Source organism: Aspergillus candidus, assembly GCF_002847045.1.
Source record: "Aspergillus candidus strain CBS 102.13 unplaced genomic scaffold BDW47scaffold_50, whole genome shotgun sequence".
Taxonomy (NCBI): domain Eukaryota; kingdom Fungi; phylum Ascomycota; class Eurotiomycetes; order Eurotiales; family Aspergillaceae; genus Aspergillus; species Aspergillus candidus.
Genome location: NW_020194055.1, coordinates 47,168 through 68,410, shown reverse-complemented (window position 1 = coordinate 68,410; position 21,243 = coordinate 47,168). Strand labels below are relative to the sequence as shown.

The 21,243-nt window shown below is 51.6% G+C and overlaps 9 protein-coding genes across 9 annotated transcripts; 5 read left to right on the top strand and 4 right to left on the bottom strand.

The window, feature by feature from the left end:
• The first annotated feature begins 230 nt into the window (after positions 1–230).
• BDW47DRAFT_110842 (PHO88 family protein) lies at positions 231–1,459 on the top strand. Its single transcript, XM_024813811.1, has 3 exons — positions 231–393; positions 514–674; positions 735–1,459. Exons 1-3 carry the CDS (start codon positions 377–379, stop codon positions 1,118–1,120), a joined length of 564 nt encoding a protein of 187 aa, XP_024669182.1. The 5' UTR covers positions 231–376; the 3' UTR covers positions 1,121–1,459.
• Positions 1,460–1,470: 11 nt separating this feature from the next.
• Positions 1,471–1,776, bottom strand: BDW47DRAFT_110841 (uncharacterized protein). The gene has a single exon (XM_024813810.1). It carries the CDS (start codon positions 1,697–1,699, stop codon positions 1,544–1,546), a length of 156 nt encoding a protein of 51 aa, XP_024669181.1. The 5' UTR covers positions 1,700–1,776; the 3' UTR covers positions 1,471–1,543.
• A 1,164-nt stretch (positions 1,777–2,940) lies between these two features.
• On the top strand, positions 2,941–4,643 carry gpdA (glyceraldehyde 3-phosphate dehydrogenase GpdA). Its single transcript, XM_024813809.1, has 6 exons — positions 2,941–3,071; positions 3,160–3,216; positions 3,279–3,292; positions 3,395–3,458; positions 3,520–4,204; positions 4,261–4,643. The coding sequence occupies exons 2-6, from the start codon at positions 3,169–3,171 to the stop codon at positions 4,458–4,460; spliced, it is 1,011 nt and encodes a 336-aa protein (XP_024669180.1). The 5' UTR covers positions 2,941–3,071; positions 3,160–3,168; the 3' UTR covers positions 4,461–4,643.
• Positions 4,644–5,310: 667 nt separating this feature from the next.
• hdaA (histone deacetylase hdaA) lies at positions 5,311–8,687 on the top strand. Its single transcript, XM_024819592.1, has 15 exons — positions 5,311–6,143; positions 6,202–6,490; positions 6,540–6,553; positions 6,605–6,743; positions 6,791–6,903; positions 6,956–7,083; positions 7,133–7,343; positions 7,390–7,501; positions 7,548–7,595; positions 7,641–7,704; positions 7,751–7,843; positions 7,891–7,976; positions 8,031–8,110; positions 8,165–8,271; positions 8,341–8,687. The coding sequence occupies exons 1-15, from the start codon at positions 5,522–5,524 to the stop codon at positions 8,596–8,598; spliced, it is 2,364 nt and encodes a 787-aa protein (XP_024669179.1). The 5' UTR covers positions 5,311–5,521; the 3' UTR covers positions 8,599–8,687.
• Positions 8,688–9,434: 747 nt separating this feature from the next.
• BDW47DRAFT_110833 (putative BYS1 domain protein) lies at positions 9,435–10,350 on the top strand. The gene is made up of 2 exons (XM_024813808.1): positions 9,435–9,603; positions 9,659–10,350. Exon 2 carries the CDS (start codon positions 9,729–9,731, stop codon positions 10,203–10,205), a length of 477 nt encoding a protein of 158 aa, XP_024669178.1. The 5' UTR covers positions 9,435–9,603; positions 9,659–9,728; the 3' UTR covers positions 10,206–10,350.
• A 96-nt stretch (positions 10,351–10,446) lies between these two features.
• BDW47DRAFT_110831 (MFS general substrate transporter) lies at positions 10,447–13,376 on the bottom strand. The gene is made up of 6 exons (XM_024813807.1): positions 12,439–13,376; positions 12,215–12,314; positions 12,152–12,164; positions 11,881–12,098; positions 11,268–11,821; positions 10,447–11,211 (listed from the first exon to the last, which is right to left on the bottom strand). The coding sequence occupies exons 1-6, from the start codon at positions 12,731–12,733 to the stop codon at positions 10,661–10,663; spliced, it is 1,731 nt and encodes a 576-aa protein (XP_024669177.1). The 5' UTR covers positions 12,734–13,376; the 3' UTR covers positions 10,447–10,660.
• A 1,117-nt stretch (positions 13,377–14,493) lies between these two features.
• On the bottom strand, positions 14,494–17,237 carry BDW47DRAFT_133775 (uncharacterized protein; the record flags this gene model as incomplete). The annotated part of the gene is made up of 5 exons (XM_024817925.1): positions 14,494–14,676; positions 14,715–14,822; positions 14,936–16,544; positions 16,604–17,062; positions 17,110–17,237. 5 exons carry the CDS (start codon positions 17,235–17,237, stop codon positions 14,494–14,496), a joined length of 2,487 nt encoding a protein of 828 aa, XP_024669176.1.
• Positions 17,238–17,836: 599 nt separating this feature from the next.
• On the top strand, positions 17,837–19,154 carry BDW47DRAFT_133773 (putative aldo-keto reductase (AKR); the record flags this gene model as incomplete). Its single annotated transcript, XM_024817924.1, has 2 exons — positions 17,837–18,301; positions 18,438–19,154. The coding sequence occupies exons 1-2, from the start codon at positions 18,023–18,025 to the stop codon at positions 19,152–19,154; spliced, it is 996 nt and encodes a 331-aa protein (XP_024669175.1). The 5' UTR covers positions 17,837–18,022.
• A 448-nt stretch (positions 19,155–19,602) lies between these two features.
• On the bottom strand, positions 19,603–21,094 carry BDW47DRAFT_119732 (cytochrome P450; the record flags this gene model as incomplete). The annotated part of the gene is made up of 3 exons (XM_024815391.1): positions 19,603–19,770; positions 19,852–20,970; positions 21,032–21,094. 3 exons carry the CDS (start codon positions 21,092–21,094, stop codon positions 19,603–19,605), a joined length of 1,350 nt encoding a protein of 449 aa, XP_024669174.1.
• Between the last annotated feature and the right edge of the window lie 149 nt (positions 21,095–21,243).

Here is a 21,243-nt window from a genome sequence, read left to right as displayed (position 1 = left end):
GAAGGTTGGCAAGGATCCAACCGTGCAAAGAGCATTGATGGCCGCTGCCCATTACCTAAGCCAACCAGGTGATCTGGATCTTGATGCCTCACAGCCTGGACATGCCTGCCTGAGGCCGCCAACCACGACCTTCTGGAATGTGCTGCGGACTGCTCACTAACTAGTTATCGTGTTATCAGTCTCGTGGCAACAACGGGTAAACACTAAACACCGCGCCACAGAAGGGTTTTCTGCACGTGACCTGCACCTATCTGGACAGCTGTCCGACTTCCCCAGTTCCGCACGCTGAGGAAGTTTCTGTCCCCGTACGCGCATCTTCAACCGCCTTTCATCCCCGCTTTCTCTTTGCGCGCTTTCAAACGGCTCTTTCGTCAAAATGGTGTCTCCTCAGGTGTAAGTGCTTTTCCCTGGTAGTAATGGCGTGGGCTATACAATCTCGAAGAAATCGGTTTTGGGCGCGTCCTTTTGCCGTATGGGTACCCTGTGCATTGCTAACGTGCAGTGCCTGTACAGAACGAACCTCGCCATCATCGTGGTGATGATGCAGCTGTCGAAGAAGATTGCCTTTGACGACCCCGATGTGCTCATGATGGTCCGTGGCGTGTACATCTTGTCCAACGTCATCATCTTGAGTCTGTACCTATACACGCAGTCCAAGATCACCGCCAAGAAGGGTATGTATCTATATTCGCGACTAGCTACAAGAAGATCCAATTCGCTAACCCAATCTGTAGACTTGACTACGCTCAAGTATGTCGAGCCCGCCCCCATGGGCAGCACCGAGGAGCCCAAGCCGGTGACCACCACCAACATGGAGTACGACCGAGGACAGCTGCGTACCCTGATGAAGGGTCAGCTGATGGGTGTCGGCATGATGTGTGTCATGCACATCTACTTCAAGTACACCAACCCTCTCCTGATCCAGTCGATCCTCCCCCTGAAGAGCGCCCTCGAGTCGAACCTCGTCAAGATCCACGTCTTTGGCAAGCCCGCCACCGGTGATCTGGCGCGTCCCTTCAAGGCTGGCAACAGCTTCATGGGCCAGGGTCAGGTCAAGAGCGACAAGGCCTCGATCGAGAACGCCGAGAAGAACTACCGGGGTGGTGTCAAGGAGGAGTAAATGCAGATGAAAGCGTTCATTTTTTCTTTCGTTTTCTTCCGGTGTAGGGGACATGCAGTGGCACTACAAGGGCTTGTCCCTCTGTACTTATAGAGTTGAATATCGGAAAGAGGGGGTTCAGGAATTTACGCAGGGAAAGGACGACGTCTGATCTATTTCAATCTTGTCTATATATTGATAATGGGCGAGGAGACCCGGTTCTCCTTTTTTTATTTCTTCCCCATTGCCGACCATGGCCCATGGCTTCCGTAATGGATGGACGTGTTGGCTTTGAGGTCGGGATTTGGAGTTGAAAATGACTTAAGCTATCAAAGAAATCTTACCTAATTTTAATATCCACGCCCATGTCATTAATGGACACCTATATCCTACCCCGGATGTCATTTTGGATCACTTGAGTAAAGTCAAGTTTCCGAGTGGCAATCACCACCAAACAGAGTTACGCAGGAAATTGGAATCGGTTACCAAGCAGCCATTCCTTCCAGGATGATGGTCCCACCAACAGACAGTGGTCGGAGAACTCACCCAGTGGGAGGATTGTGTCGATGCGCCCGAGTCAAAGATCGGTGTGTCCATCATACCACTTCTATGGATTGATTGATTGATTGATTGATCGATTGATTGCTTGATGTTGACGAGGCTGTCCAACTAGAACGGCCGGGACCTCGATGTTTGGTAGGGTGGTATTGTTGATTTATCCGATGGAGGGTGTTCTTCGCTGGCATTGTCTGGGTAGATTGGTTGTCTGATCTGATCCTCTCCAAGGTACTTTCTGTTACGCATTGCGGGGTTAGGCGGAAGTGATTGTCTATGAGTGGTTTCATAACTGTTTCCCAGACACATCTTGGATATCCTATCGCAAGTTGATCTCAGAAATACGTGCATAACTCCGTAACGGAAAGTGATGTATCAGCACAACCATAATTTAAATAGATATTCGAAGAAAGTAATCATTAATTTAAAAATCAAGACAAATAAAATAAATCCAGTCCAGATCAATTGATATTAGAAATCGATTGACAACGGTCTATCACCATGAAAATTGCACCGCAACGCGTGATCAATTCCCAGGCCACCGGTGACTCGGTGACTCTTTCAGGCTCACGGAGAGACATGATCTGGTCCTTCAGAACGCCCATTCGATCCAAGGAATGCGGACCATTATTGACCCGGATCGGTCTCACGGCCCGAAAGCGGAAAGGGTTTTGCTTTGCCCCTCAGTCCTTTAGAGGGGTTGAGACCGTGAGAGACGGTGTCACCGTCATCATGTTCTGGTCGAGTAGCAGATATGGCTCAACCCCTAATAGGATGGTCCTAATTACATCATAATTCATCACCTATCAATCCCACCCTTTCCCTAATAAAGAATCCCCTCATTCGATACGGGTAAAGAAGGTAATAGTTAACTGTCAAAGGCCCGAGAATTGCCTTAGATCCGTAGCTCTCCGTAGCTAACCCCTGGGAAGTTCCGAGAATCTGGCAAAAGATTCACGAGGTGGATCGGAGCGAGGACCGCGTCGAGCCCACTGATTGGCCACCTACGGAGCTGCCGAGGGGAGGGAGGGTTCACAGATATCGTGAGTCTCCTGCTTTGCCCGGTGTATGAAACCGGAAAAGGTTGCTGGGGAGCTGGGGAGCGGCGCAAGCCGGGAACCTAAGCTGGCCATGACCCGTTTACTGAGCTGCTGGTGGCTTTTGGCCCCGTCGGTCCGCCCGGTGTGCGCTTTTGATTTGACCGAGACGCTTGAGGTTGGGTCCCCTAGTGTACGATGGAATCTGGTCGTTGCGTCAGTTGTCCCGCGTTTCCCATCCTTTTTCTACTTGACCCCTCCCCCACCATCCTACTTCTCTTCTTCTTCTCTCTCTCTCTCTCTTCTCTTCTCTTTCATCCATTCATCACTTCCCTTCACTCTTCATCTTCTACCATCTCCCCCTTTTTCAAATTTCATCTGTAAGTACTTCTCTCTCACAACGAACAGAGACAATACACTCCCCATCTCTACTGTTACCCCTCCAAGCTAACAGCTACCCCGCCTCAGATCACCACAATGGTTCCCCAGGTTGGTATCAACGGCTTCGGTCGTATCGGTCGTATCGTGAGTTCTCCCTTGGTCTCTGCAGCAGTGAATTGGTCCCAGGTAACTAACAATTCATCCAGGTCTTCCGTAACGCGTGAGTGGCTCCTGGTCTGAGAAATGAACTTGATCACCCCATGGAAAACATGGATCAAGACATCGGTTTGGATCACTATGCTGACCAAGCTTGATTTTATAGCATCGCTGCTGGCAACGTTGACGTCGTCGCTGTCAACGACCCCTTCATTGAGACCCACTATGCTGTATGCACTGCCCATCTGAGCTCTACCCAGAGGACAGTTGACTAACCACGATATTCAACAGGCCTACATGCTCAAGTATGACAGCACCCACGGACAGTTCAAGGGCTCCATTGAGCTGTTCGACGGTGGTCTGATCGTCAACGGCAAGAAGATCCGCTTCTACTCCGAGCGTGACCCCGCCAACATCCCCTGGGCCGAGACCGGTGCTGCCTACGTCGTCGAGTCCACCGGTGTCTTCACCACCACCGAGAAGGCCTCTGCTCACTTGAAGGGTGGTGCCAAGAAGGTCATCATCTCCGCTCCCTCCGCGGACGCCCCCATGTACGTCATGGGTGTCAACAACAACACCTACACCAAGGATGTCAACGTCCTCTCCAACGCCTCTTGCACCACCAACTGCCTGGCCCCCATGGCCAAGGTGGTCAACGACAACTTCGGCCTGGTTGAGGGTCTCATGACCACCATCCACTCCTACACCGCCACCCAGAAGACCGTCGATGGTCCCTCCGCTAAGGACTGGCGTGGTGGCCGCACTGCGGCCCAGAACATCATCCCCAGCTCCACCGGTGCCGCCAAGGCTGTCGGCAAGGTCATCCCTTCGCTCAACGGCAAGCTGACCGGCATGGCCATGCGTGTGCCCACCGCCAACGTCTCCGTCGTTGACCTGACCTGCCGCACCGAGAAGCCCGTCACCTACGACCAGATCAAGAAGACCATGAAGGCTGCCTCCGAGGGCGAGCTCAAGGGTATGATCACTAGAACTCCTTATGGTCAATTAACTGTTTGCTAACCTGCTGTCTAGGCATCCTCGGCTACACCGAGGACGACATCGTCTCCTCCGATCTCAACGGCGATGATAACTCCTCCATCTTCGATGCCAAGGCCGGTATCGCCCTGAACGAGCACTTCATCAAGCTCGTCTCCTGGTACGACAACGAGTGGGGATACTCCCACCGTGTTGTTGACCTCATCGCCTACATTGCCGGTGTGGATTCGCAATAGGAATCAGGTCGGAGCGTGGGGGCCAAGAGTCTCCTTTAAATGACCCAAAACAACGCTTCGTGGCTGTGGGACCTGTCGCCTTCTGGACACGGGCTTGATGGATCGCGTCCACTAGCATAAAAGCACATGATAACGTACTACTTTAATGAAATGATACATTAACGTCCAAATACATCAACGTCCAATGCAATGTTTCCTTGTAAATTGGTAGATAACGCGCTGTCAATCGTCTCTAGTGGTTAGTGGTAGTAACCAGGGACATCCGTACAGATAATAGGTAGATGATTAGTGTCGGCCAATGCCGGTGCTGGTCGGCGAATTCTCGGTCGAGACCACCGATCAACTAACGCTCTTTCACGTACATCTCGCAGTTACTCCTTTCAAGTTTGGACTCTACTGCCTGGATTTAATGAAGCTCTTCTGATCACACACCCACAATAGAATCAAGGCGCATGTCCTTTCTTCCTTTGAGACCCTTGATTGACAACCGTGGGCCTATCAGACGCAGGCTTGCTGGAGGTCACGTGTCGGGGAGCTAGGTCAACCGTCTTTTGGGAGCTACATGCTGGACCCAGACCAAACCAGAACGACTTTACAGTAGTGTCTTGTCGCGATTGCCAACGCCAACCGGTACCCATAAGAGGCTGGCATAACGGGTCCACCAACCGGATCTCTTTCTTTCAGATTGCTCAAATTGATTTGGTTTGTCCCGCGTTGGTCGCTATCCATTATCCATCTCCCGCATCGGACGGACCCTACTAGTAGTAGTCGCTCTACTACGACCTAAGCCTCACTGCATTGTTGCAATTCACCTCCGCATAAAGAAACACAGCCGACTATTTGTTTCGCTCTTTCCTTTGGGGTGCTTAAACTCAACCGCACGATTTACTTTGAATTGTGCGCCTCGGCTTTACGTACCAAGCGCTTGTGTGGTAGAAGATTCTTGCGAGCATCATCCTCGTCTGTCTAGCGTACCACCCTGTCCATGAAATGCCAGTGGCTTAAATTTGCCATCTGAGAAGAGCCAAGTCAGAAGTTCCCTAGGGTTCTTCTTGGGAATCATGGAACAGGACGAAGACACCGTCATGGGAGACGCTGGCTCCCACCACCATCACCCGACCACTACTTCGCACCATCTGACGGATGGCGTCAGCGACCAGCACCAAATGCCCGCCCATCTCCTGGGGAGATCGGATCCGTGGCTAGCACCGCCCTTGCTGGGCTCGTCCATCAACTTACCCATCCAGTCGGGCGACGGAGCAGGCGACGCCGGCGTTTCGCCCCCCAAGAGTCTGCCCAAGTCGACCGACTCTGGTGATGCGACCGCTGAGGATCTCGACAAGCCAGACAGCCTGGTGGAAGAGAACTCGAACTGGTCTGATGACGATGTTGCCACCCGGACAGGCCTGCCAATTGCCTCGCTCGCGTCCGGGCTGTGCTACGATGTTCAAATGCGCTATCACTGCGAGGTACGACCAAGCACAGATGTCCATCCGGAAGACCCGCGACGTATCTACTACATCTACAAAGAACTGTGTCGAGCGGGCCTTGTGGACGACTCCGAGTCGTCTCGGCCACTGGTCTCTCGACCCTTGCAGCGAATCAGTGCCCGCAATGCTACCGAAGATGAGGTCTCACTGGTACACACGCCGGACCATTATGCCTTTGTGGAGAGCACGAAAGGTACGCCCCGCAGGTTTTATGAACATGTCTTCATTGTTGATTAACTGACGCTGTGCAGATATGTCTGACGAGGAGCTGATCCAGCTGGAACACCAACGCGACTCGATCTATTTCAATAAACTCACGTTTGCATCGTCCTTGCTTTCGGTCGGCGGAGCCATTGAGACTTGCCTTGCTGTCGCCACCCGAAAAGTGAAGAATGCAATCGCCGTCATTCGACCGCCTGGACATCATGCTGAGCATGACAAAACCATGGGGTTCTGCTTATTCAACAACGTCTCCGTGGCCGCACGTGTTTGCCAGAGGGAGCTCGGAGACAGCTGTCGAAAGATTATGATTCTGGATTGGTGAGTCAGTCCCAATCCTTGATATTGCGAGGAATATTAACATGAACAGGGATGTCCATCACGGTAAATCTTGGCGTCGTCTCAGCAGACGGTAATGTTGCTCACGCTTTGTAGGAAATGGTATCCAAAAAGCATTCTACGACGACCCCAATATCCTCTACATCTCGTTGCATGTGTATCGGGATGGCAACTTTTACCCGGGCGGTGACGAAGGTGATTGGGATCATTGTGGTGAAGGCGCAGGCCTTGGCCGGTATGTGATACGCTGATCATTGGATATCAGACGCTGACATGGTGTAGGAATGTCAATATTCCTTGGAAGAACCAAGGGATGGGCGATGGCGATTACCTCTTTGCATTCCAGCAGGTCGTCATGCCAATTGCCCAGGAGTTCAATCCGGACCTGGTGATAAGTATGCTATTGACAGGTTTAGTAAAGATGAGTTTTAGACTGACACATCCTAGTTGCCTCTGGATTCGACGCCGCCGTGGGCGACGAGCTCGGAGGATGCTTCGTGACCCCGGCTTGTTATGCCGCGATGACACACATGTTGATGACGCTGGCGGAAGGAAAGGTTTCCGTGTGCTTAGAGGTTAGATCGTCCGTGGTTCTATAATTCTGCAAGGACTGACAGTATACAGGGCGGTTACAACTTCCGGTCAATTTCCAAATCGGCGCTTGCAGTCACCAAGACCCTCATGGGGGATCCGCCAGATAGACTGCATTCCAACACGGCTTCGGATGAGGCGATCTCCGTTGTACGGCAGGTCATGATGATCCAGTCTCGTTTCTGGCGGTGCATGTATCCGAAGCGACCAGAGACGGATGGATTGTGGACGGATAGGCTTCATGGTTTGTCTCTCCTCTAGGTCCCACAGAGCAGTATTAACAGCCGCAGATGTCATCCGCGCGTACCAGTCGAAGCAACTCTACGACAACTACAAGCTTACATCACTTTTTATCTACCGGACGGCTATTTCCAAGTCATTCGAGAACCAAGTTTTGGCGAGGTAAGACAGGAGATCGCAGTCTACGACCATGTACTAAGCCCAACAGCGCGAACTACTACCAAGCCACACCTCTCCTGGTGATCTTCCACGACCCGTGAGTATCCCGACCGAATCACAGAATTGTATCTGACGAATGCAGACCGGAAATCATGGGCTTGCCCCATCCAGTCACCAACAAGCTGGAAGCTCACAACTGCTGGATGGTCAGTAATCACCTACCTAGCTTACTGCATGCGCTAACCGAATAAGGCTGATGTCATGAAGGACTATATCGCATGGGCGATTGGCAAAGGCTACGCCGTGATAGATGTAAATATTCCGAAACATGCGACAATGGAGCCGGTGCGTTTTGTTCTCTTCATATTATGTGATATTACTGACATCCAAAGTCACCGGGGAAATATGAGGACGAAAGCGAGAATAGACCTACTGCTACTGAGGAGCTGGCTGGATATCTGTGGGACAATTACATCGAGTGAGTGGATACGACGAATGGAAGGCCATCGGTCCACGAACTAATGAAGGACAGACCGAACGACGCGACAGAAATATTCCTTCTCGGCATCGGAAATGCATTCTACGGAGTTGCAAACCTTCTAATCAATAGAGGTAACACCACGCCACCAAGTAACACGTGCGCCAGCGACTAACCTTCCGTCCAAGACACACTATACCAACGAGTCAACGGCGTCGTCTCATTCGTCGCCGAAAACCCCGTCCGCGCAGTAGCCTCGCACACGCAGACCTGGCTCTCCCGATGGTACAGAGACGTAAGTCAAATCCCGACCCCGTCCCCACCCGGCGCTCCTTCTTTGCCGCAGCGCGCTAATCCAAGGCAGAATTCCCTCGTATTCGTCTCCCACACGCACGGCGTCTGGAACAACACCGGCCAGCGCAAGCCCTCCAAGCGCTACGGCCAACTGATCCAGTCGCCGAAAGCGGGCCTCAGCGAGATGCTGATGCACCACAAGGGGGATGTCTTCCGGTGGGTCGAGGAGCGGGCGGATGTGCACGATAGCGAGGAGGTTGAAGAAGACAGGCGGACAAGCCGGTCGCCGAGTAAGAAGAACACCCAGCCCACACCTGGGATGAATTGAATCGGGGGTTTTACGCTAGGGGCGATGTATCCACTTGCTCTTGCACATACATACATATCATACCATACCACTTGCTAGGGCACTATGGCACTACGACTACTACAACAATACTACATGACGCATTGTAGTTACCTACCTAGTTCCCTATCCGTTCGTCCACCACCTCGGCCGACCCGGACATGAAATGATAAAAAACCTATAGATAGTAACGGAAATAAAACCCAGAGTTACATTATCCATCTTCGTAAATGACCCAACAAACCCATAGAAAACAACCCCCCAAACCACGGCTCCCCAACTCCCCCAAAGTCAAAGATACCCACACCACACGCTCACCCATTAGCTATCTATTCTCCGTGCAGAATTGCCGCAACTGTCCAAAAACGACGCTGACTAACTCCCGCGCCCCCCCACATTCCGATGTCACGGTGGTTGATGGCGCCGAAGCGGACTTTGTTTTCCGAGAAAAAGCATTGTATGTAACCGGAGGAAATACGAGGGGCATTCTTGGTTGGGGATGTCATCTGATTAGGTTTGGTGGTTGGATACTGGTATCCGCGGGGGGCCTTGACTTGGTTAGGGAGGTAGTATGGAACAACACCAACCAGATGCCTTCGTGAGCAAGCAGATGCTGCATTAGTAGTAGAGGTAGCTGTGGTTGGGTTTGGCTGTGGCGTTTGGGTTTGGGGTTGGGTTTGAGGGGTATCTATCAGATTTGATCTATAATAAAAGTACTCTATAATTAATAGTAGCCACCGCTGTAGCCCGCCACCCCAGGTACCCTATAGAAAGGAAGCAAATGCTACCTGTCTCAGATGGAGTGTGGTTCTCTGCGGGGATGGAATGCGTGGTTGGTTGGAATAGTGTACCAGTTTTCTGATGTTACTATTTTCCAATGTTGACTTGCTCTGAGATGGGCGTGCTATGATGTAGATGAGGATGAAAACGAGAACGAAAACGGTCTTCCATCTTGCTTTATATTGGGAGGGAAAAAGGTATAAAAAGGTGAGTGTATCCTGCGTCTATTCCAACAAGAAAAGAAATCAAGTCAAGAATCAAGCAAGCACTTCTCAAAAAAAGACCATTTCTCCTCCTCAAATCAACCACCAAACACCAAACCTCCCACCAACATGAAATTCTCCACCCTGGCAACAACCCTCGGCCTCACAGCCCAAGCCACCGCCCTCGGCCGCGCCGTCGTGCACAACAACTGCCCCGACCCCGTCTACCTCTGGTCCGTCGGCGGCGCCGTCGGGCCCCGCCAGACGCTCCTCGCGAACGAGATCTACAGCGAGGATGTGCACCACGACGACGCGTCCGGCGGCGTCGCGCTGAAGATCACGCGCAGCCCGGACGGCCTGTGGGACGGGTCCGCGCAGACGAACTTCGCGTACTCGCTGACGGGCGACCGCGTGTGGTATGATCTGTCGAATGTGTTTGGGGCGCCGTTCGAGGGGGATGCGTTGACTGTGATGAGTGATGATCCGAGCTGTGAGAGCATCTGTTGGGCGGATGGGGTGAATCCGGGTGGGAACCATGTTAAGGATTGTTCGGCGGAGGCGACTGAGGTTTTGACGCTTTGTGCGGGGTATTGTTCTGCTACGTAGGTAGGGAGAATGGGGTTTGTGTCTGTCTGTTGATGCATAGGTACTTACTTGCTTGCTTGCCTGCCTGCCTGCCCGCTTGCTTGCCTACTTACCGCTGAACTTGGTGGTGTCATGTATCAGTGGCTGTATTGTTGAAGTAGCTAATGAAGTTGAAAATCAATAAATTGGTATATTTGCTTTGGACTTATACTCTGTTAGACATAGCCATAACTGTCATTTGAATAAAATTAAACGGTATCGAATGAGATGTCTCGCTGATAAATACACACGTGAACATCGTTCAAGTTCAGTGTATGATGCAAGCCTCGTATACAGTATATACACTCCGGCGGGATAATGTCAAGGCTGTTCTCGATTATACACTCCTTACCAGTCTCGAGTATATACCAGCCCAACGGTCCGTCATCTCTCTTATATGCAAACTACCCACATAGTAGCCAACTTCATAATCCAAACTATAGAGCTTGTCTCCCCCGCGTCTCAATCGGCAACAAGCACATCGCCACAAAAGCAGCCAACATAAGCGCCCCGGCCGCATAAATCGGACTCGCGGGGTCGGCATCAGTCGTGTAAATAGCAATAATAGGCGCCATCAACCCCGCAATGCGGTTCAAACAGCTAGCGATACCGGTGCCGGTGCCACGGTTGGGCGCGGGGAACACCTCCGGCGTGTAGGCGTACAGCACGCCGTACATGATCATCTGGAAGAAGGATTCGAGCGCGGAGCAGACGAGCTGCACGTTGGGGTCTTTGGAGGCTGTGAAGCAGAAGAGGAGCACGCCGGTGATGAGGGTTGACGCAGCCATTGTGCCTTTGCGTCCGATGTATTTGATGTCGACGGTGTACCAGGCGAGGAGCGGGCCGGGCAGGCCGCAGACGGCTGTGATGGCGTAGTTGCGGTAGGTGATGTAGGTGGAGGAGTTGGCGCCGATGTATTGCGGGAGGAAGGCGTTGAAGAGCGTGTAGCCCATGCCGATTGTGGTCCAGCAGAACCAGATTAGAATCGCTGTATCGTGTTAGTGGATTGGGATGTTTTTAGGGAAGATTATGAAGGTATCATACTGGTAAACCCGAGACGCTTGTTGCCGAACAAGGGGACGATCTGCTGGTAGGAGAACCGCTCCAGCGATCGTCTAAGAATCTCCGTATAGGACAAAGTTTGGTCCTTGATTTTCTCCTCGGAGTGTCCCCCGATTTCATTTAGGATCTCCTCCGTCAGCCACGTCTTGGTCCTGTTTTTCTTGGCGATGCCTTGAACGGCACCCACGGCCTCATCCTGACGTCCTCGGGAGACGAGGTACTTGGGCGACTCGTACAGCGTAAAGAGGAGGAACCGACAGAGGAACATGGCAAATGTGATGGCACCCAGCGACAAAACCAGGTATCTCCAACCCCAGTTGTTCGCCTTGGTGCAGGTCGAGGCTTCGTCGCAGGAGAAGTTGGGGATGAATGCCCACGCCAGCAGACTGGCAATCAGATTCCCGACGGACCAGAATACGGCCAGGGAGCTCAGAAGATTGCCTGAGGTGAAAGGCAGAAACTCCAGGAAGACGGCAGCGTCGACAGGCAGGTTTCCGCCTACTCCTACCCCTAAGCATGCGTACAGCGCGCAGGCCCTGAAATCAATCTCGTTAATTTGAGGGGGGCAAAACTGAAGAAAGAAAACTAGACATACCCAACCCAACTCGATGCACCACCAGCGGCGAGTCCAAATGCTCCACAGAGAAATAGCGTCATGTTGAACGCAGGCCGACGTCCAATTGCATCCGAGGCAAGACCCCAGAAAGAAGCACCAACAATCAGACCCACGAACAGGGCACACGTTGCGAAACGAGAATTAGACTCGGAGATACCGAATTCGTTGGCCAGGGGAGTCAGCGTGAGAGCAACTCCCTGAGCAGGGTTAGTAGAGTTCATTTTCGATGCAGATCACGAAGGAGTCGTACCTGCAGCCAGAGACTAGAGGGCGTTAGATAATTGTCTATAACTTATGGGAAGGGAACGCTTACTTATCGGCAACCCATCCAAAACCACACAGAACATACAGTTCATACTGGTAACGGCCCATGCCAATATCCTGGATGGCCCTGTTGATCACCTTCGATTTCCCTGCACGAGACATTAGAACCCGAAACTCGGTTCCACCAGGGTAGGGGTCATGAGTTATCCGCACGCCAGCCCGCTGGCAGGGCAAGGCCGATCTGCTTGGAATCAGATTAGACAGAGGACGTACGGTCATAGGCAGTATCATGAGAGGAAGAGGAAACGTCCGCTTCGACTTCCGCACGAAGCGTTTCGAGGGTTAGCTCGCTGTACGGCGGCGGCGGCGACGAAGCGGCGCCCTTCTCTTGACATGATGCCCTGTCATTGGTGTGGTTAGAGTCGGCTTCCGAGTCGGGCTTCTTTTCCGCATAGGGGGCCGTGGTCGGTTTCTCAGGCGCAGGGGCATTGGCGAGAGGGACGACTACCTCAGGGAACTGTTGCCGGTCCCGGTTGGTGAGCAGATCTCTCCAGTTCCAGGAACCCATGGTGGTGTCCGGTTGATTTATCGCACTGGGTGGGGGTTGGACTCCGAGATGGCGCGAGGCAGAATGACCGTGTGGTTTGCGCGGTCGGTCGCGGATCCGACCGGTCAAAAAGTATACGACACTTGCGCCAGGGCTAGCCTACCGTATTTCGCCCGGTGGTTTACTGAGAGAAATCCGCACGGGTGGTTGGAATGGAGCTGCGCGGGAACTGGTCGGAAACTGATCGGTGCACTGGCTGTTGGATTCGGCGCTGTCTGAAAGTCGCGGGGTATGGAGAACGGGGCGCTTGGGGATGGCGCAACGGGTGAGAAAGAAGATCTTAGATGCTGCTACTTCCGTTTGGAATCTTCGCGATTTGGTAACTTGTTGTGAGTGGATCCAGTTCTTGAACTTTGACAGATAGTAGTAAGTACTATATAACAGGGAGCAACTGTCAGTAAGTAGTGATGTCGGGGAACGACACCACTGATCCAATCGGGACGACGTGGAGAAGTGGGGAGACGATGCACGAGTCGTGCCGGCCTGTTGACGAGATCAGAAAGGGGATGGAAGAAAGGCAGTGGGACGGTTGATGTCGTCTTCGCCTCCGCAAAAGGACGTCGATGGAAGGTGACGACAAGAGTAGGGAAGAGATGACGTGCCGTGGGAGAGAGCGAGGTAGAGAAGTCAGGGAGGAAGGACCTTTTTAGAGGGAACTCAATGTGATGCTGACCATGAAGGTTATTAGATAATTAGAGTCCCAAGATGGGTCAGTGAACCATGTTGTCCAACCACGTTGACCATGGATCTGATTCGATCGACTGCATTTGGCAAGTCGAGTTCTCCACTATTGACCATCTTCATCTTATTCAATATGTCAATGAACCTGATATCATATGACAGTCTGGTATGAGGTTGAGGATTGGACTGCTGCATACAGCATGCTAACGCGACTTCTGATGAACTGAACAGCTTTCGACAGAGTCCTATCTTCAGGTGGAAGTTGAAGCCATGAGAATGTGGTGACCAGTACTTACAGAGATGGAGCCATACAGATGGGTCCAAGTGGGTCTTCATCCACGAGAGGAAAAAAGAAGAAAGTAAAAAAGAGGATGAATTAGAATCAATAAAACCACATCATTAGTAATCCAACAGTCTCTATGTTGGTATTTATGTGCACAATCATAGCAACGCTGGCTTCGACATACTCGGTATGCAGAAGGTGATACTTCTTGAATATCCATGGACTGTAAACCTGAAAAGTCCTCATGAGACTATAACAGTCAGTCGGTTTGAGCCGAATCCGATCTGACTCCACTCTGCCCGAGTTGGATAACAAACAAGGCAAGAGTCTTGGCCGCGAAAAATTTTACGCTCCTTCAATCTCCATCCACAACATATCTGGTTCCCTTGGTGGCCCAACAGTTCAACACAACCGGTTGGATTGATTAATGCACTTAGCCGGATCCCTAGCCCTCTATATCTGACAGGACTATTACGGTTGTACTATCATTACTAGATTTGTTAATATCCCACGTGTGTTTTGTCCGCAAGACAGATCAGCATTCCACGTGTGAAGTCGCCATCCCTTGCATACTTACTCCAATTGCAAGACGTTTCTCTATATCATTAGGGTCTTGAACTGGAAGTAATCACACCAACCCCCACGAGGCATTGACACATCAATCAAAAAGACCCATGACTGCCAAGCAAGGGGAGGGATATACTTGATAATGCCAAGCGCTCCTAATAATCCCTCAGTCTGCCGGTGCCATATGGGCCTATGGGGACTTGGAATGGACTAGTGGGGTAGGGGCGTCGACTAGCCGATTCTGGCCGGCTATTGCTTGATCCAACTGCCTGGACACTCGGATGTTCACCGCGAGATATGATTCGTGGGTTGGTCGGGCTTGGAGGTTGGTGTTGAACCGTTGTGGTGCGTCTTTCCCAATGGGTGCTAGTTTCTGTAGGTCTTGGGTCGGGTTGCGATCGTTCCAGGTACTCGTCCGCTCAGGAAGCTGAAGGCTGAGTTGGAATAGACAGGCATGTGTTTGGGTAAGGACTTTAAATTGGGGTCCGATGACCGTGTATCATGACTAGGATACATTGTCTCTTGACAAGTTCCATATGGACTAGAAACAAGGCATGCGGCCTGCGCAAGTCATATATACCGTGTATACACTTTCCAGCCTCGTATCATACATAACGCTCTAAAGGACTTACTTCAATCACTTCTTGAGAAGAGAAGCTACAATATCGGTACCGCTCATCTCCATCCCCGCCCATACTGTTCTCTCGCTGGACTTCACCCCACATGACTGGCTTCTCAGCAGCATCGGTGTCGCTCTCAGGCGGATGGCAAGCCGCGCTAATCGCAGCACTACAATTCAGCGCCAGCGGCATAGGCGGGTAGTCGAACCTGATGATATGCATCGCGAGGTACATGTGCATCCAACAGTAGACGAGGATGCCCATGTACAAGCCCGATGCGACGATCGACACCGCAATGGCGGGCATAAGTCTATCCTCGTCGAAGTGACCATGTACGCTGTACGGCATGACCTCTACGTACGAAAATGCCTCGGACATAAGCAGATGCAGGACGGAAAAGATCACGAACGTGGGGACGCTCCATCTATACGGGATCGTGAGGTAGTACGTCGAACGCTGCTGGCCTTGGGGAAATGAGACACGCAGCGGTTTCCGTTTTATGGCGTAGCTGGTGTACTCGGCTGCGAGAAGCATTCTTGTGAGCACGTTGTTGACGAGGTAGTATATCATTGAGACGACGACCTGGGGGGAATTGACGACTAGCACGAAGCAGGCGAAGTTTTCCTCTGAAAGACGCGTGTCTAGGGCTGGCGGAAAGATCTCCGAGAAGACGCTGGTCGCGACCGACTTGCCTGATTCGTTGGGCATGTTGCTGGTCAAGGGGATGAAGCTTATTCCGATTGAGGCTGTGGCTACAGTGATTAGGAGCCAGAGTAGTAAGCGTGGGACGGCATCTTTCCATATATACCACTTTATGCAGGGGTAGGTTGGGCGTGCCGGCGGTGAAGTTGTTGCATCTCGGTGTTGGGTATGCCGTAGAGAGTCTATAGGGAAGTTGGCTCGCCAGGACAGGTGTACCTCGTTATTCATGGCTTGCCGACGTGGTACGTGTGGATGGGCGAGAAGAGAAGTATCGGCTGTTATAGGATCGGGTCTTTGCAGAAAAGAGGCAATGGCGTCGCCTGTCGTCAGAAGGATCTCCTCGCGATGGTCACAGATAATAAGAAGTATGCCAATCAATTTTGCTGCAACGCACCCAGTCACAATTAATCCAATGGGAAGATTGTATACCATTCGACATTGCGCTTCGCTTGTTTTGCTCCAGCAATGTTGGACAACATAACCATTTATCGAATCAACAGAGAAGTCACACAAGCTGTTAGATCCTGAGAGCTCGGATGAAGCCGTTGTATACTCCATTTCCCCATGCAGTCGGAGAAAGGAGTCGGTAACACACCTCCAAATGGTACTTTTGTTGGCCGGTATGCTGTCACTTGCAAGGAGCAACGTGAGGCGTGTTTTCATCAACTGGGTAGGATGGACCTTTGATTCGCACAATCCTGGTACGTCTATCGTGTCGCCATAGTAATTCGTCTCATCTTGCAGCTCTTCAAAGTCCCCGTTTTTGAAATTTTCTTTAAACTCATTTGTACTGACTCCGATCGTCTCCTCGAATTGCGACTCAGGGGCGAACTCTGTGGTAAAAGGGGTGGAATTAGAAGATATCACCACGGCCCCGAAGTCGTTGGGCCCAACCACGGTATGCACGAAGGAATTGTATCTAGATCACCCAGTTTTAGACACCTGCACCATCCAAAAAAAACATATATCATTACTCACACCAGCTGGACCGCAATCGAGGTGGCACACAACACCAACCACAACAATTTGCGCCATGGAGCAGCAAGCCAGATATTAGTGATGCTCTGGGACCCAATGGCCACCCATGTCCGTCTACTATGAGCCCGATCAACTTCCTCTCTGGACGGGGCCGTGACAATCTGGCAGCAGTAATTGCTCGTAGCAGTCAAGGCGACGCCAACGGCATTTACTAGGAGGCCGAGTCCGATCGATGTCCCATTTACCGTGTCACAATCCCCTTCGTAGAATATGTTTTTGGATTTTTTGGAGCGTGCCAGGAGCGCGAAAGTCACCGTCATGCTGAGGTTGATCGCGAGGATTACAATCATGACATAGATACACAGTCGTACGCCTTGCGTCCATTGTTTTTCTTTTCTCGGTGCTGTCGTTTTGTTTGACGATTTGTTGGATGGTCCTTTCTCTTCGTCGTCTCCCGGGCTGGGCTATCAGCATGATTTGTCAACAATATTGAAATGCTTGCTTACCTATCGTGTGAGGGACTCTGAAGCTGTACACCTTGACTACTTTCAGGACTGGTAGGGCTGTTATCTTGACTTCTGGATGTGACTGCGGATACCAGAGTAGTGGTAGTGCTTATTGCCTCAGAAGACATGATGTCTACTCGACCCGGGTAATTAATTCATGGAGATCCATGACAGATGAAAATACCATAGGGTATATTGCAGCATGTTATATAGCTTCGGACAACCTGCCTAGGGTACTAATTTCTGACCCCCATTAGCAGATTATACAGCCTTGTGTATCGCTTTCAACTGGATCTTCCAAAGGAGCCAGCAGCCTTGTCGTGTGCACAGCCTTACAGCGACCCACCCCCTCGCATACTGGCCACCAATACGGAATACAGCGAGGTCGATCAAGAAACATCGTACCAACGAGGTTTCTGACTTGGGAAGCATTGAAAGTGATGCACTGTAGTTACAGGGGGGTAGTTCCTTTTGTCGCCTTGTTATACAAGAAAAGGGGGGATCCGCAGTAAGTCACAGGGTGGAATGTTGTCGGGGGCACATGGTTCTACTATAAATAGTGATTTATATCCATTCTGGGGTAGGTTCATGTGGGGAAAGTGGTGGTCTAGACTGATGTCTGGCATAGGATGTACCAACTTAGTCGACGGGCATGAAGAAGTAATAGAGTGATTCTTGATTGTAGTAGTCAAAATAGCCTCGAACACCTGAAACAAACATGAAATAAGCACATTCCACGCTGCGATTGCAAACACACCAACAACATCACTGCAACCACCCATGACGTCACAACCATGCCAGCACGGACTGCTGCCACCATTCCTCCACCCCATCAACCCACCACCTTATCAATTGACATCTCTAGTTATCCAAGCACGCAGAAGTACACCGAACCTCAAGCATAAACAAACTAATGGCCCGACCAACCATGGGCAAACTATCCTTCGAGGCTTACCCCCTCCGACCCGTCCCCGGCGCCCCGGCCCCGCCTGTTGCGGCCCACCTTCCCGTCTTCATCTACGGCACAGCCTGGAAAAAAGAGCACACGGCCGATCTCGTCCATCAGGCTATCAGCAGTGGGTTTCGCGCCATAGACACGGCGGCCCAGCCTAAGCATTACCGTGAAGACCTGGTGGGCGAGGGTGTGCGTAGGGCGATTCGGGAGGGGATTGTGCGGAGAGAGGATCTTCATGTGTGTATAATCCTCCTTACTTGTACATGTAGCCATACATATATTCTCTACATAACATATAGTCCCTTCGCTTTGAAACACCAAGAGACAAGACAAAATCAAGCATAAGAGATATAACTGACTAACTAACTCCCAGATCCAAACCAAATTCACCTCCGTCAACGGCCAATCCCCCAACAACATGCCCTACGACCCCTCAACAAGCATCACCCAGCAAGTGCACGCCTCAATCGCCTCCTCCCTACACAATCTCCGCACCAACGACAGCACCCCCAAACCGCAAGGCAGCGACAAAGGAACTTCAGAAGACAGCTATATCGACGTCCTCCTGCTCCACTCCCCCCTCCCAACAATGTCCCAAACACTCGAAGCCTGGACAGCAGCCGAAACATACGTACCGCACCGCATTCGCAACCTCGGCATCTCAAACACAACACTTCCCATCCTGCGGGAGCTCTCGTCGCTAGTCCGTGTTCCGCCCGCCGTCGTGCAGAACCGGTTCTACGTTGCGACGCAGTTTGACGTCCCGCTGCGTGAGTTCTGCCGCGAGCAGCGTGCGGGAATCGTCTATCAGAGCTTTTGGACGCTGACGGCTAATCCGGAGTTGCTGCGGTCTAGGCCGGTTGGGGAGTTGGCGGAGTGGGCGGGTGTGAGTAGGGAGCAGGCGCTGTATTGTTTGGTGCTGGGGTTGGGCCGCACGACTGTGCTGAACGGGACGACGGATCGGGGCAGGATGTGGGGGGATTTGGCGGCTTTGGGGGCTGTGGAGAGGGTGGCCGGGGAGAAGCCCAAGGTCTGGGAAGAGGTGTTGGAGGAGTTTAGGGGGTTGGTTGGGGACAGTGTTGCTTTGTAGGTCTCTAGTATCTTTGGTCTGTCGAATTGGCTGTAGTTGAGGGAAGCCAGTCACTATGTTGGCATACATATGGCATGGTAAATAAAACATGTACCTCTCACGCTTTCGTTGAATACTTTACTTGAGTATCAGAGGCAAATCAGACTCGTCTGTTCTACCATGAGCTATCCCGCAAATTCCGCAATGCGTGCAATCCACCCCTAGCTACGAACCATCTACACGGTCCCCATTCTCTCCTTCAAATAAACCATCAACTCCTTCTTCTCCCACAGGAAAAACGTCTTTTGTTTATTCCAGCCCACAGATTCAGGAGCAAGGCTGAGGTCAAAGTGGTACAAGACTTTGGCAAGGATGACACGCAATTCGCTGTATGCCAGACTAAACAAGTATCAGTTACGTTTGAGCCCTAGAAGAGGAATAATTTGTAAATTATAAGGATAGAAAGAACCTACTTCTTTCCTAGGCAGTTTCTTGGCCCAAACGAGAATGGTTGGAGAGCCGCCTTGTTATCGCTAGCGTATTCGTCGCTGATCCATCGCTCGGGGATGAACTCGTTTGGGTGTTTGAAGTTGTTGGGGTCGTGGTAGGTTGCCCATTGGTTGACCGAAAGCGCAGTCTGTACGTTGCTTGTTAGAACAAGATAGTGAAAAACAAAACAAAAGAAAAAGAAAGCATAGATGGAGTGCCTTTGACGTACCCCAGCCGGGACATGCTCTCCACAAACCAAGAGTCCCTCGTTAGGAGCAACTCTCGGTATCCCATTAGGAACAGGAGGATACATGCGCAGACCCTCCTCAATGCACGCATTCAGATACTCCAACCTCACCAGCGCCCCAAGCTCAATTTCAGAATCACTCTGAAAAGCACATCGGACCTCCCTCACAATCTTATCCATCTTCTCGGGGTTTCTCAGCAAATGATACGTCAACCCACTCAACGCCGTAGCCGTCGTTTCCGTCCCGGCAACCATGAAAATCTGCGAATTGGCATACATCTCCTCACGGCTCAAACGGAGAGTCTCCTTCTGGCCCATCACAATGCCCCATAGATCCGGTTTGTGGACGTTGCGCGCGGGGTCCACGCGGGTGTCTACACGCTGCATGCACGCTTTGAAATGCGCGGCGGCCTTCGCTTTCAGGGCTTGCGGGACCAGCATCTGGGTGATACGCGCAGCCCACGGGTAGTAGCGGCCCAGTCTGCGCAGCGCGTTGGTTTTGATACTGAGGTATATGGCGGTAACCCAGTTGTCGTCGCCGGTTCCGGCGAGGAGGTTTAGCGAGGCTCCGAAGGTGAGGTCACCCATGATGTCGAAGGTTGTGAGGTTGTACTGGTGGACCAGCTCGGTGGGGGTTTGCGGACTTTCTCGTGTGAAGGTGCGTAGCTTGCTGATCAGCATGTCCACGTAGTGGGTGATGAGGGGTTGCTGTTCACGGAGCGCCTTTTCAGAAAAGGCGTGGGAGAAATTGCGGCGGAAGCGGGTGTGGTCTGGCCCTTTGGCACGAATGATATCTGAGGCGCCGTTGAAGGAGGGTCCGAGGAACCGGGTGTCCTTTTCTGTTGACTTTGTGCCCGCGCTTGCGTGGCCGTAGATGCCTTTCCATGCTTCTGGGGCTGTGTAACTCAACTCGTTGGGGGCTACGCGGACGACGCTGCCGTAGATCGTGTGTAGCTCTGTGATCCAGTCAACCTGGTCCCCTTTGGTGCTGTGGTATAGGTTTGGGATCCGGGATATGGCTGCGTGTTTTGGGCCCGGGAATCGGGAAAGGGGGTTGATGCATAGTTCGTAGAAACATTTTGCTGTGATAGTGAGTAGGATCTGGATTGATATAGTTTAGTGTCTGGCGTGCCTTGAAAGGGGCGATCTCAGTAGTACATACTGAGGTAGCTATCACAGCAACATAGTGCTGGGAAGTATAATCGGCAAGGGTCTGGAGCAGCATGTCGATGTTTACCAGATCAATAACCATAGAAAGAAATTAAAAGAAAGCAGTGATTGAGAAACAAACGCAATTATATATACCACTCTCGATGAGTTTCATATTTCAGTATACTAATAGTCTTGCAGGAAGGAGGGTCTAAATATGAACTG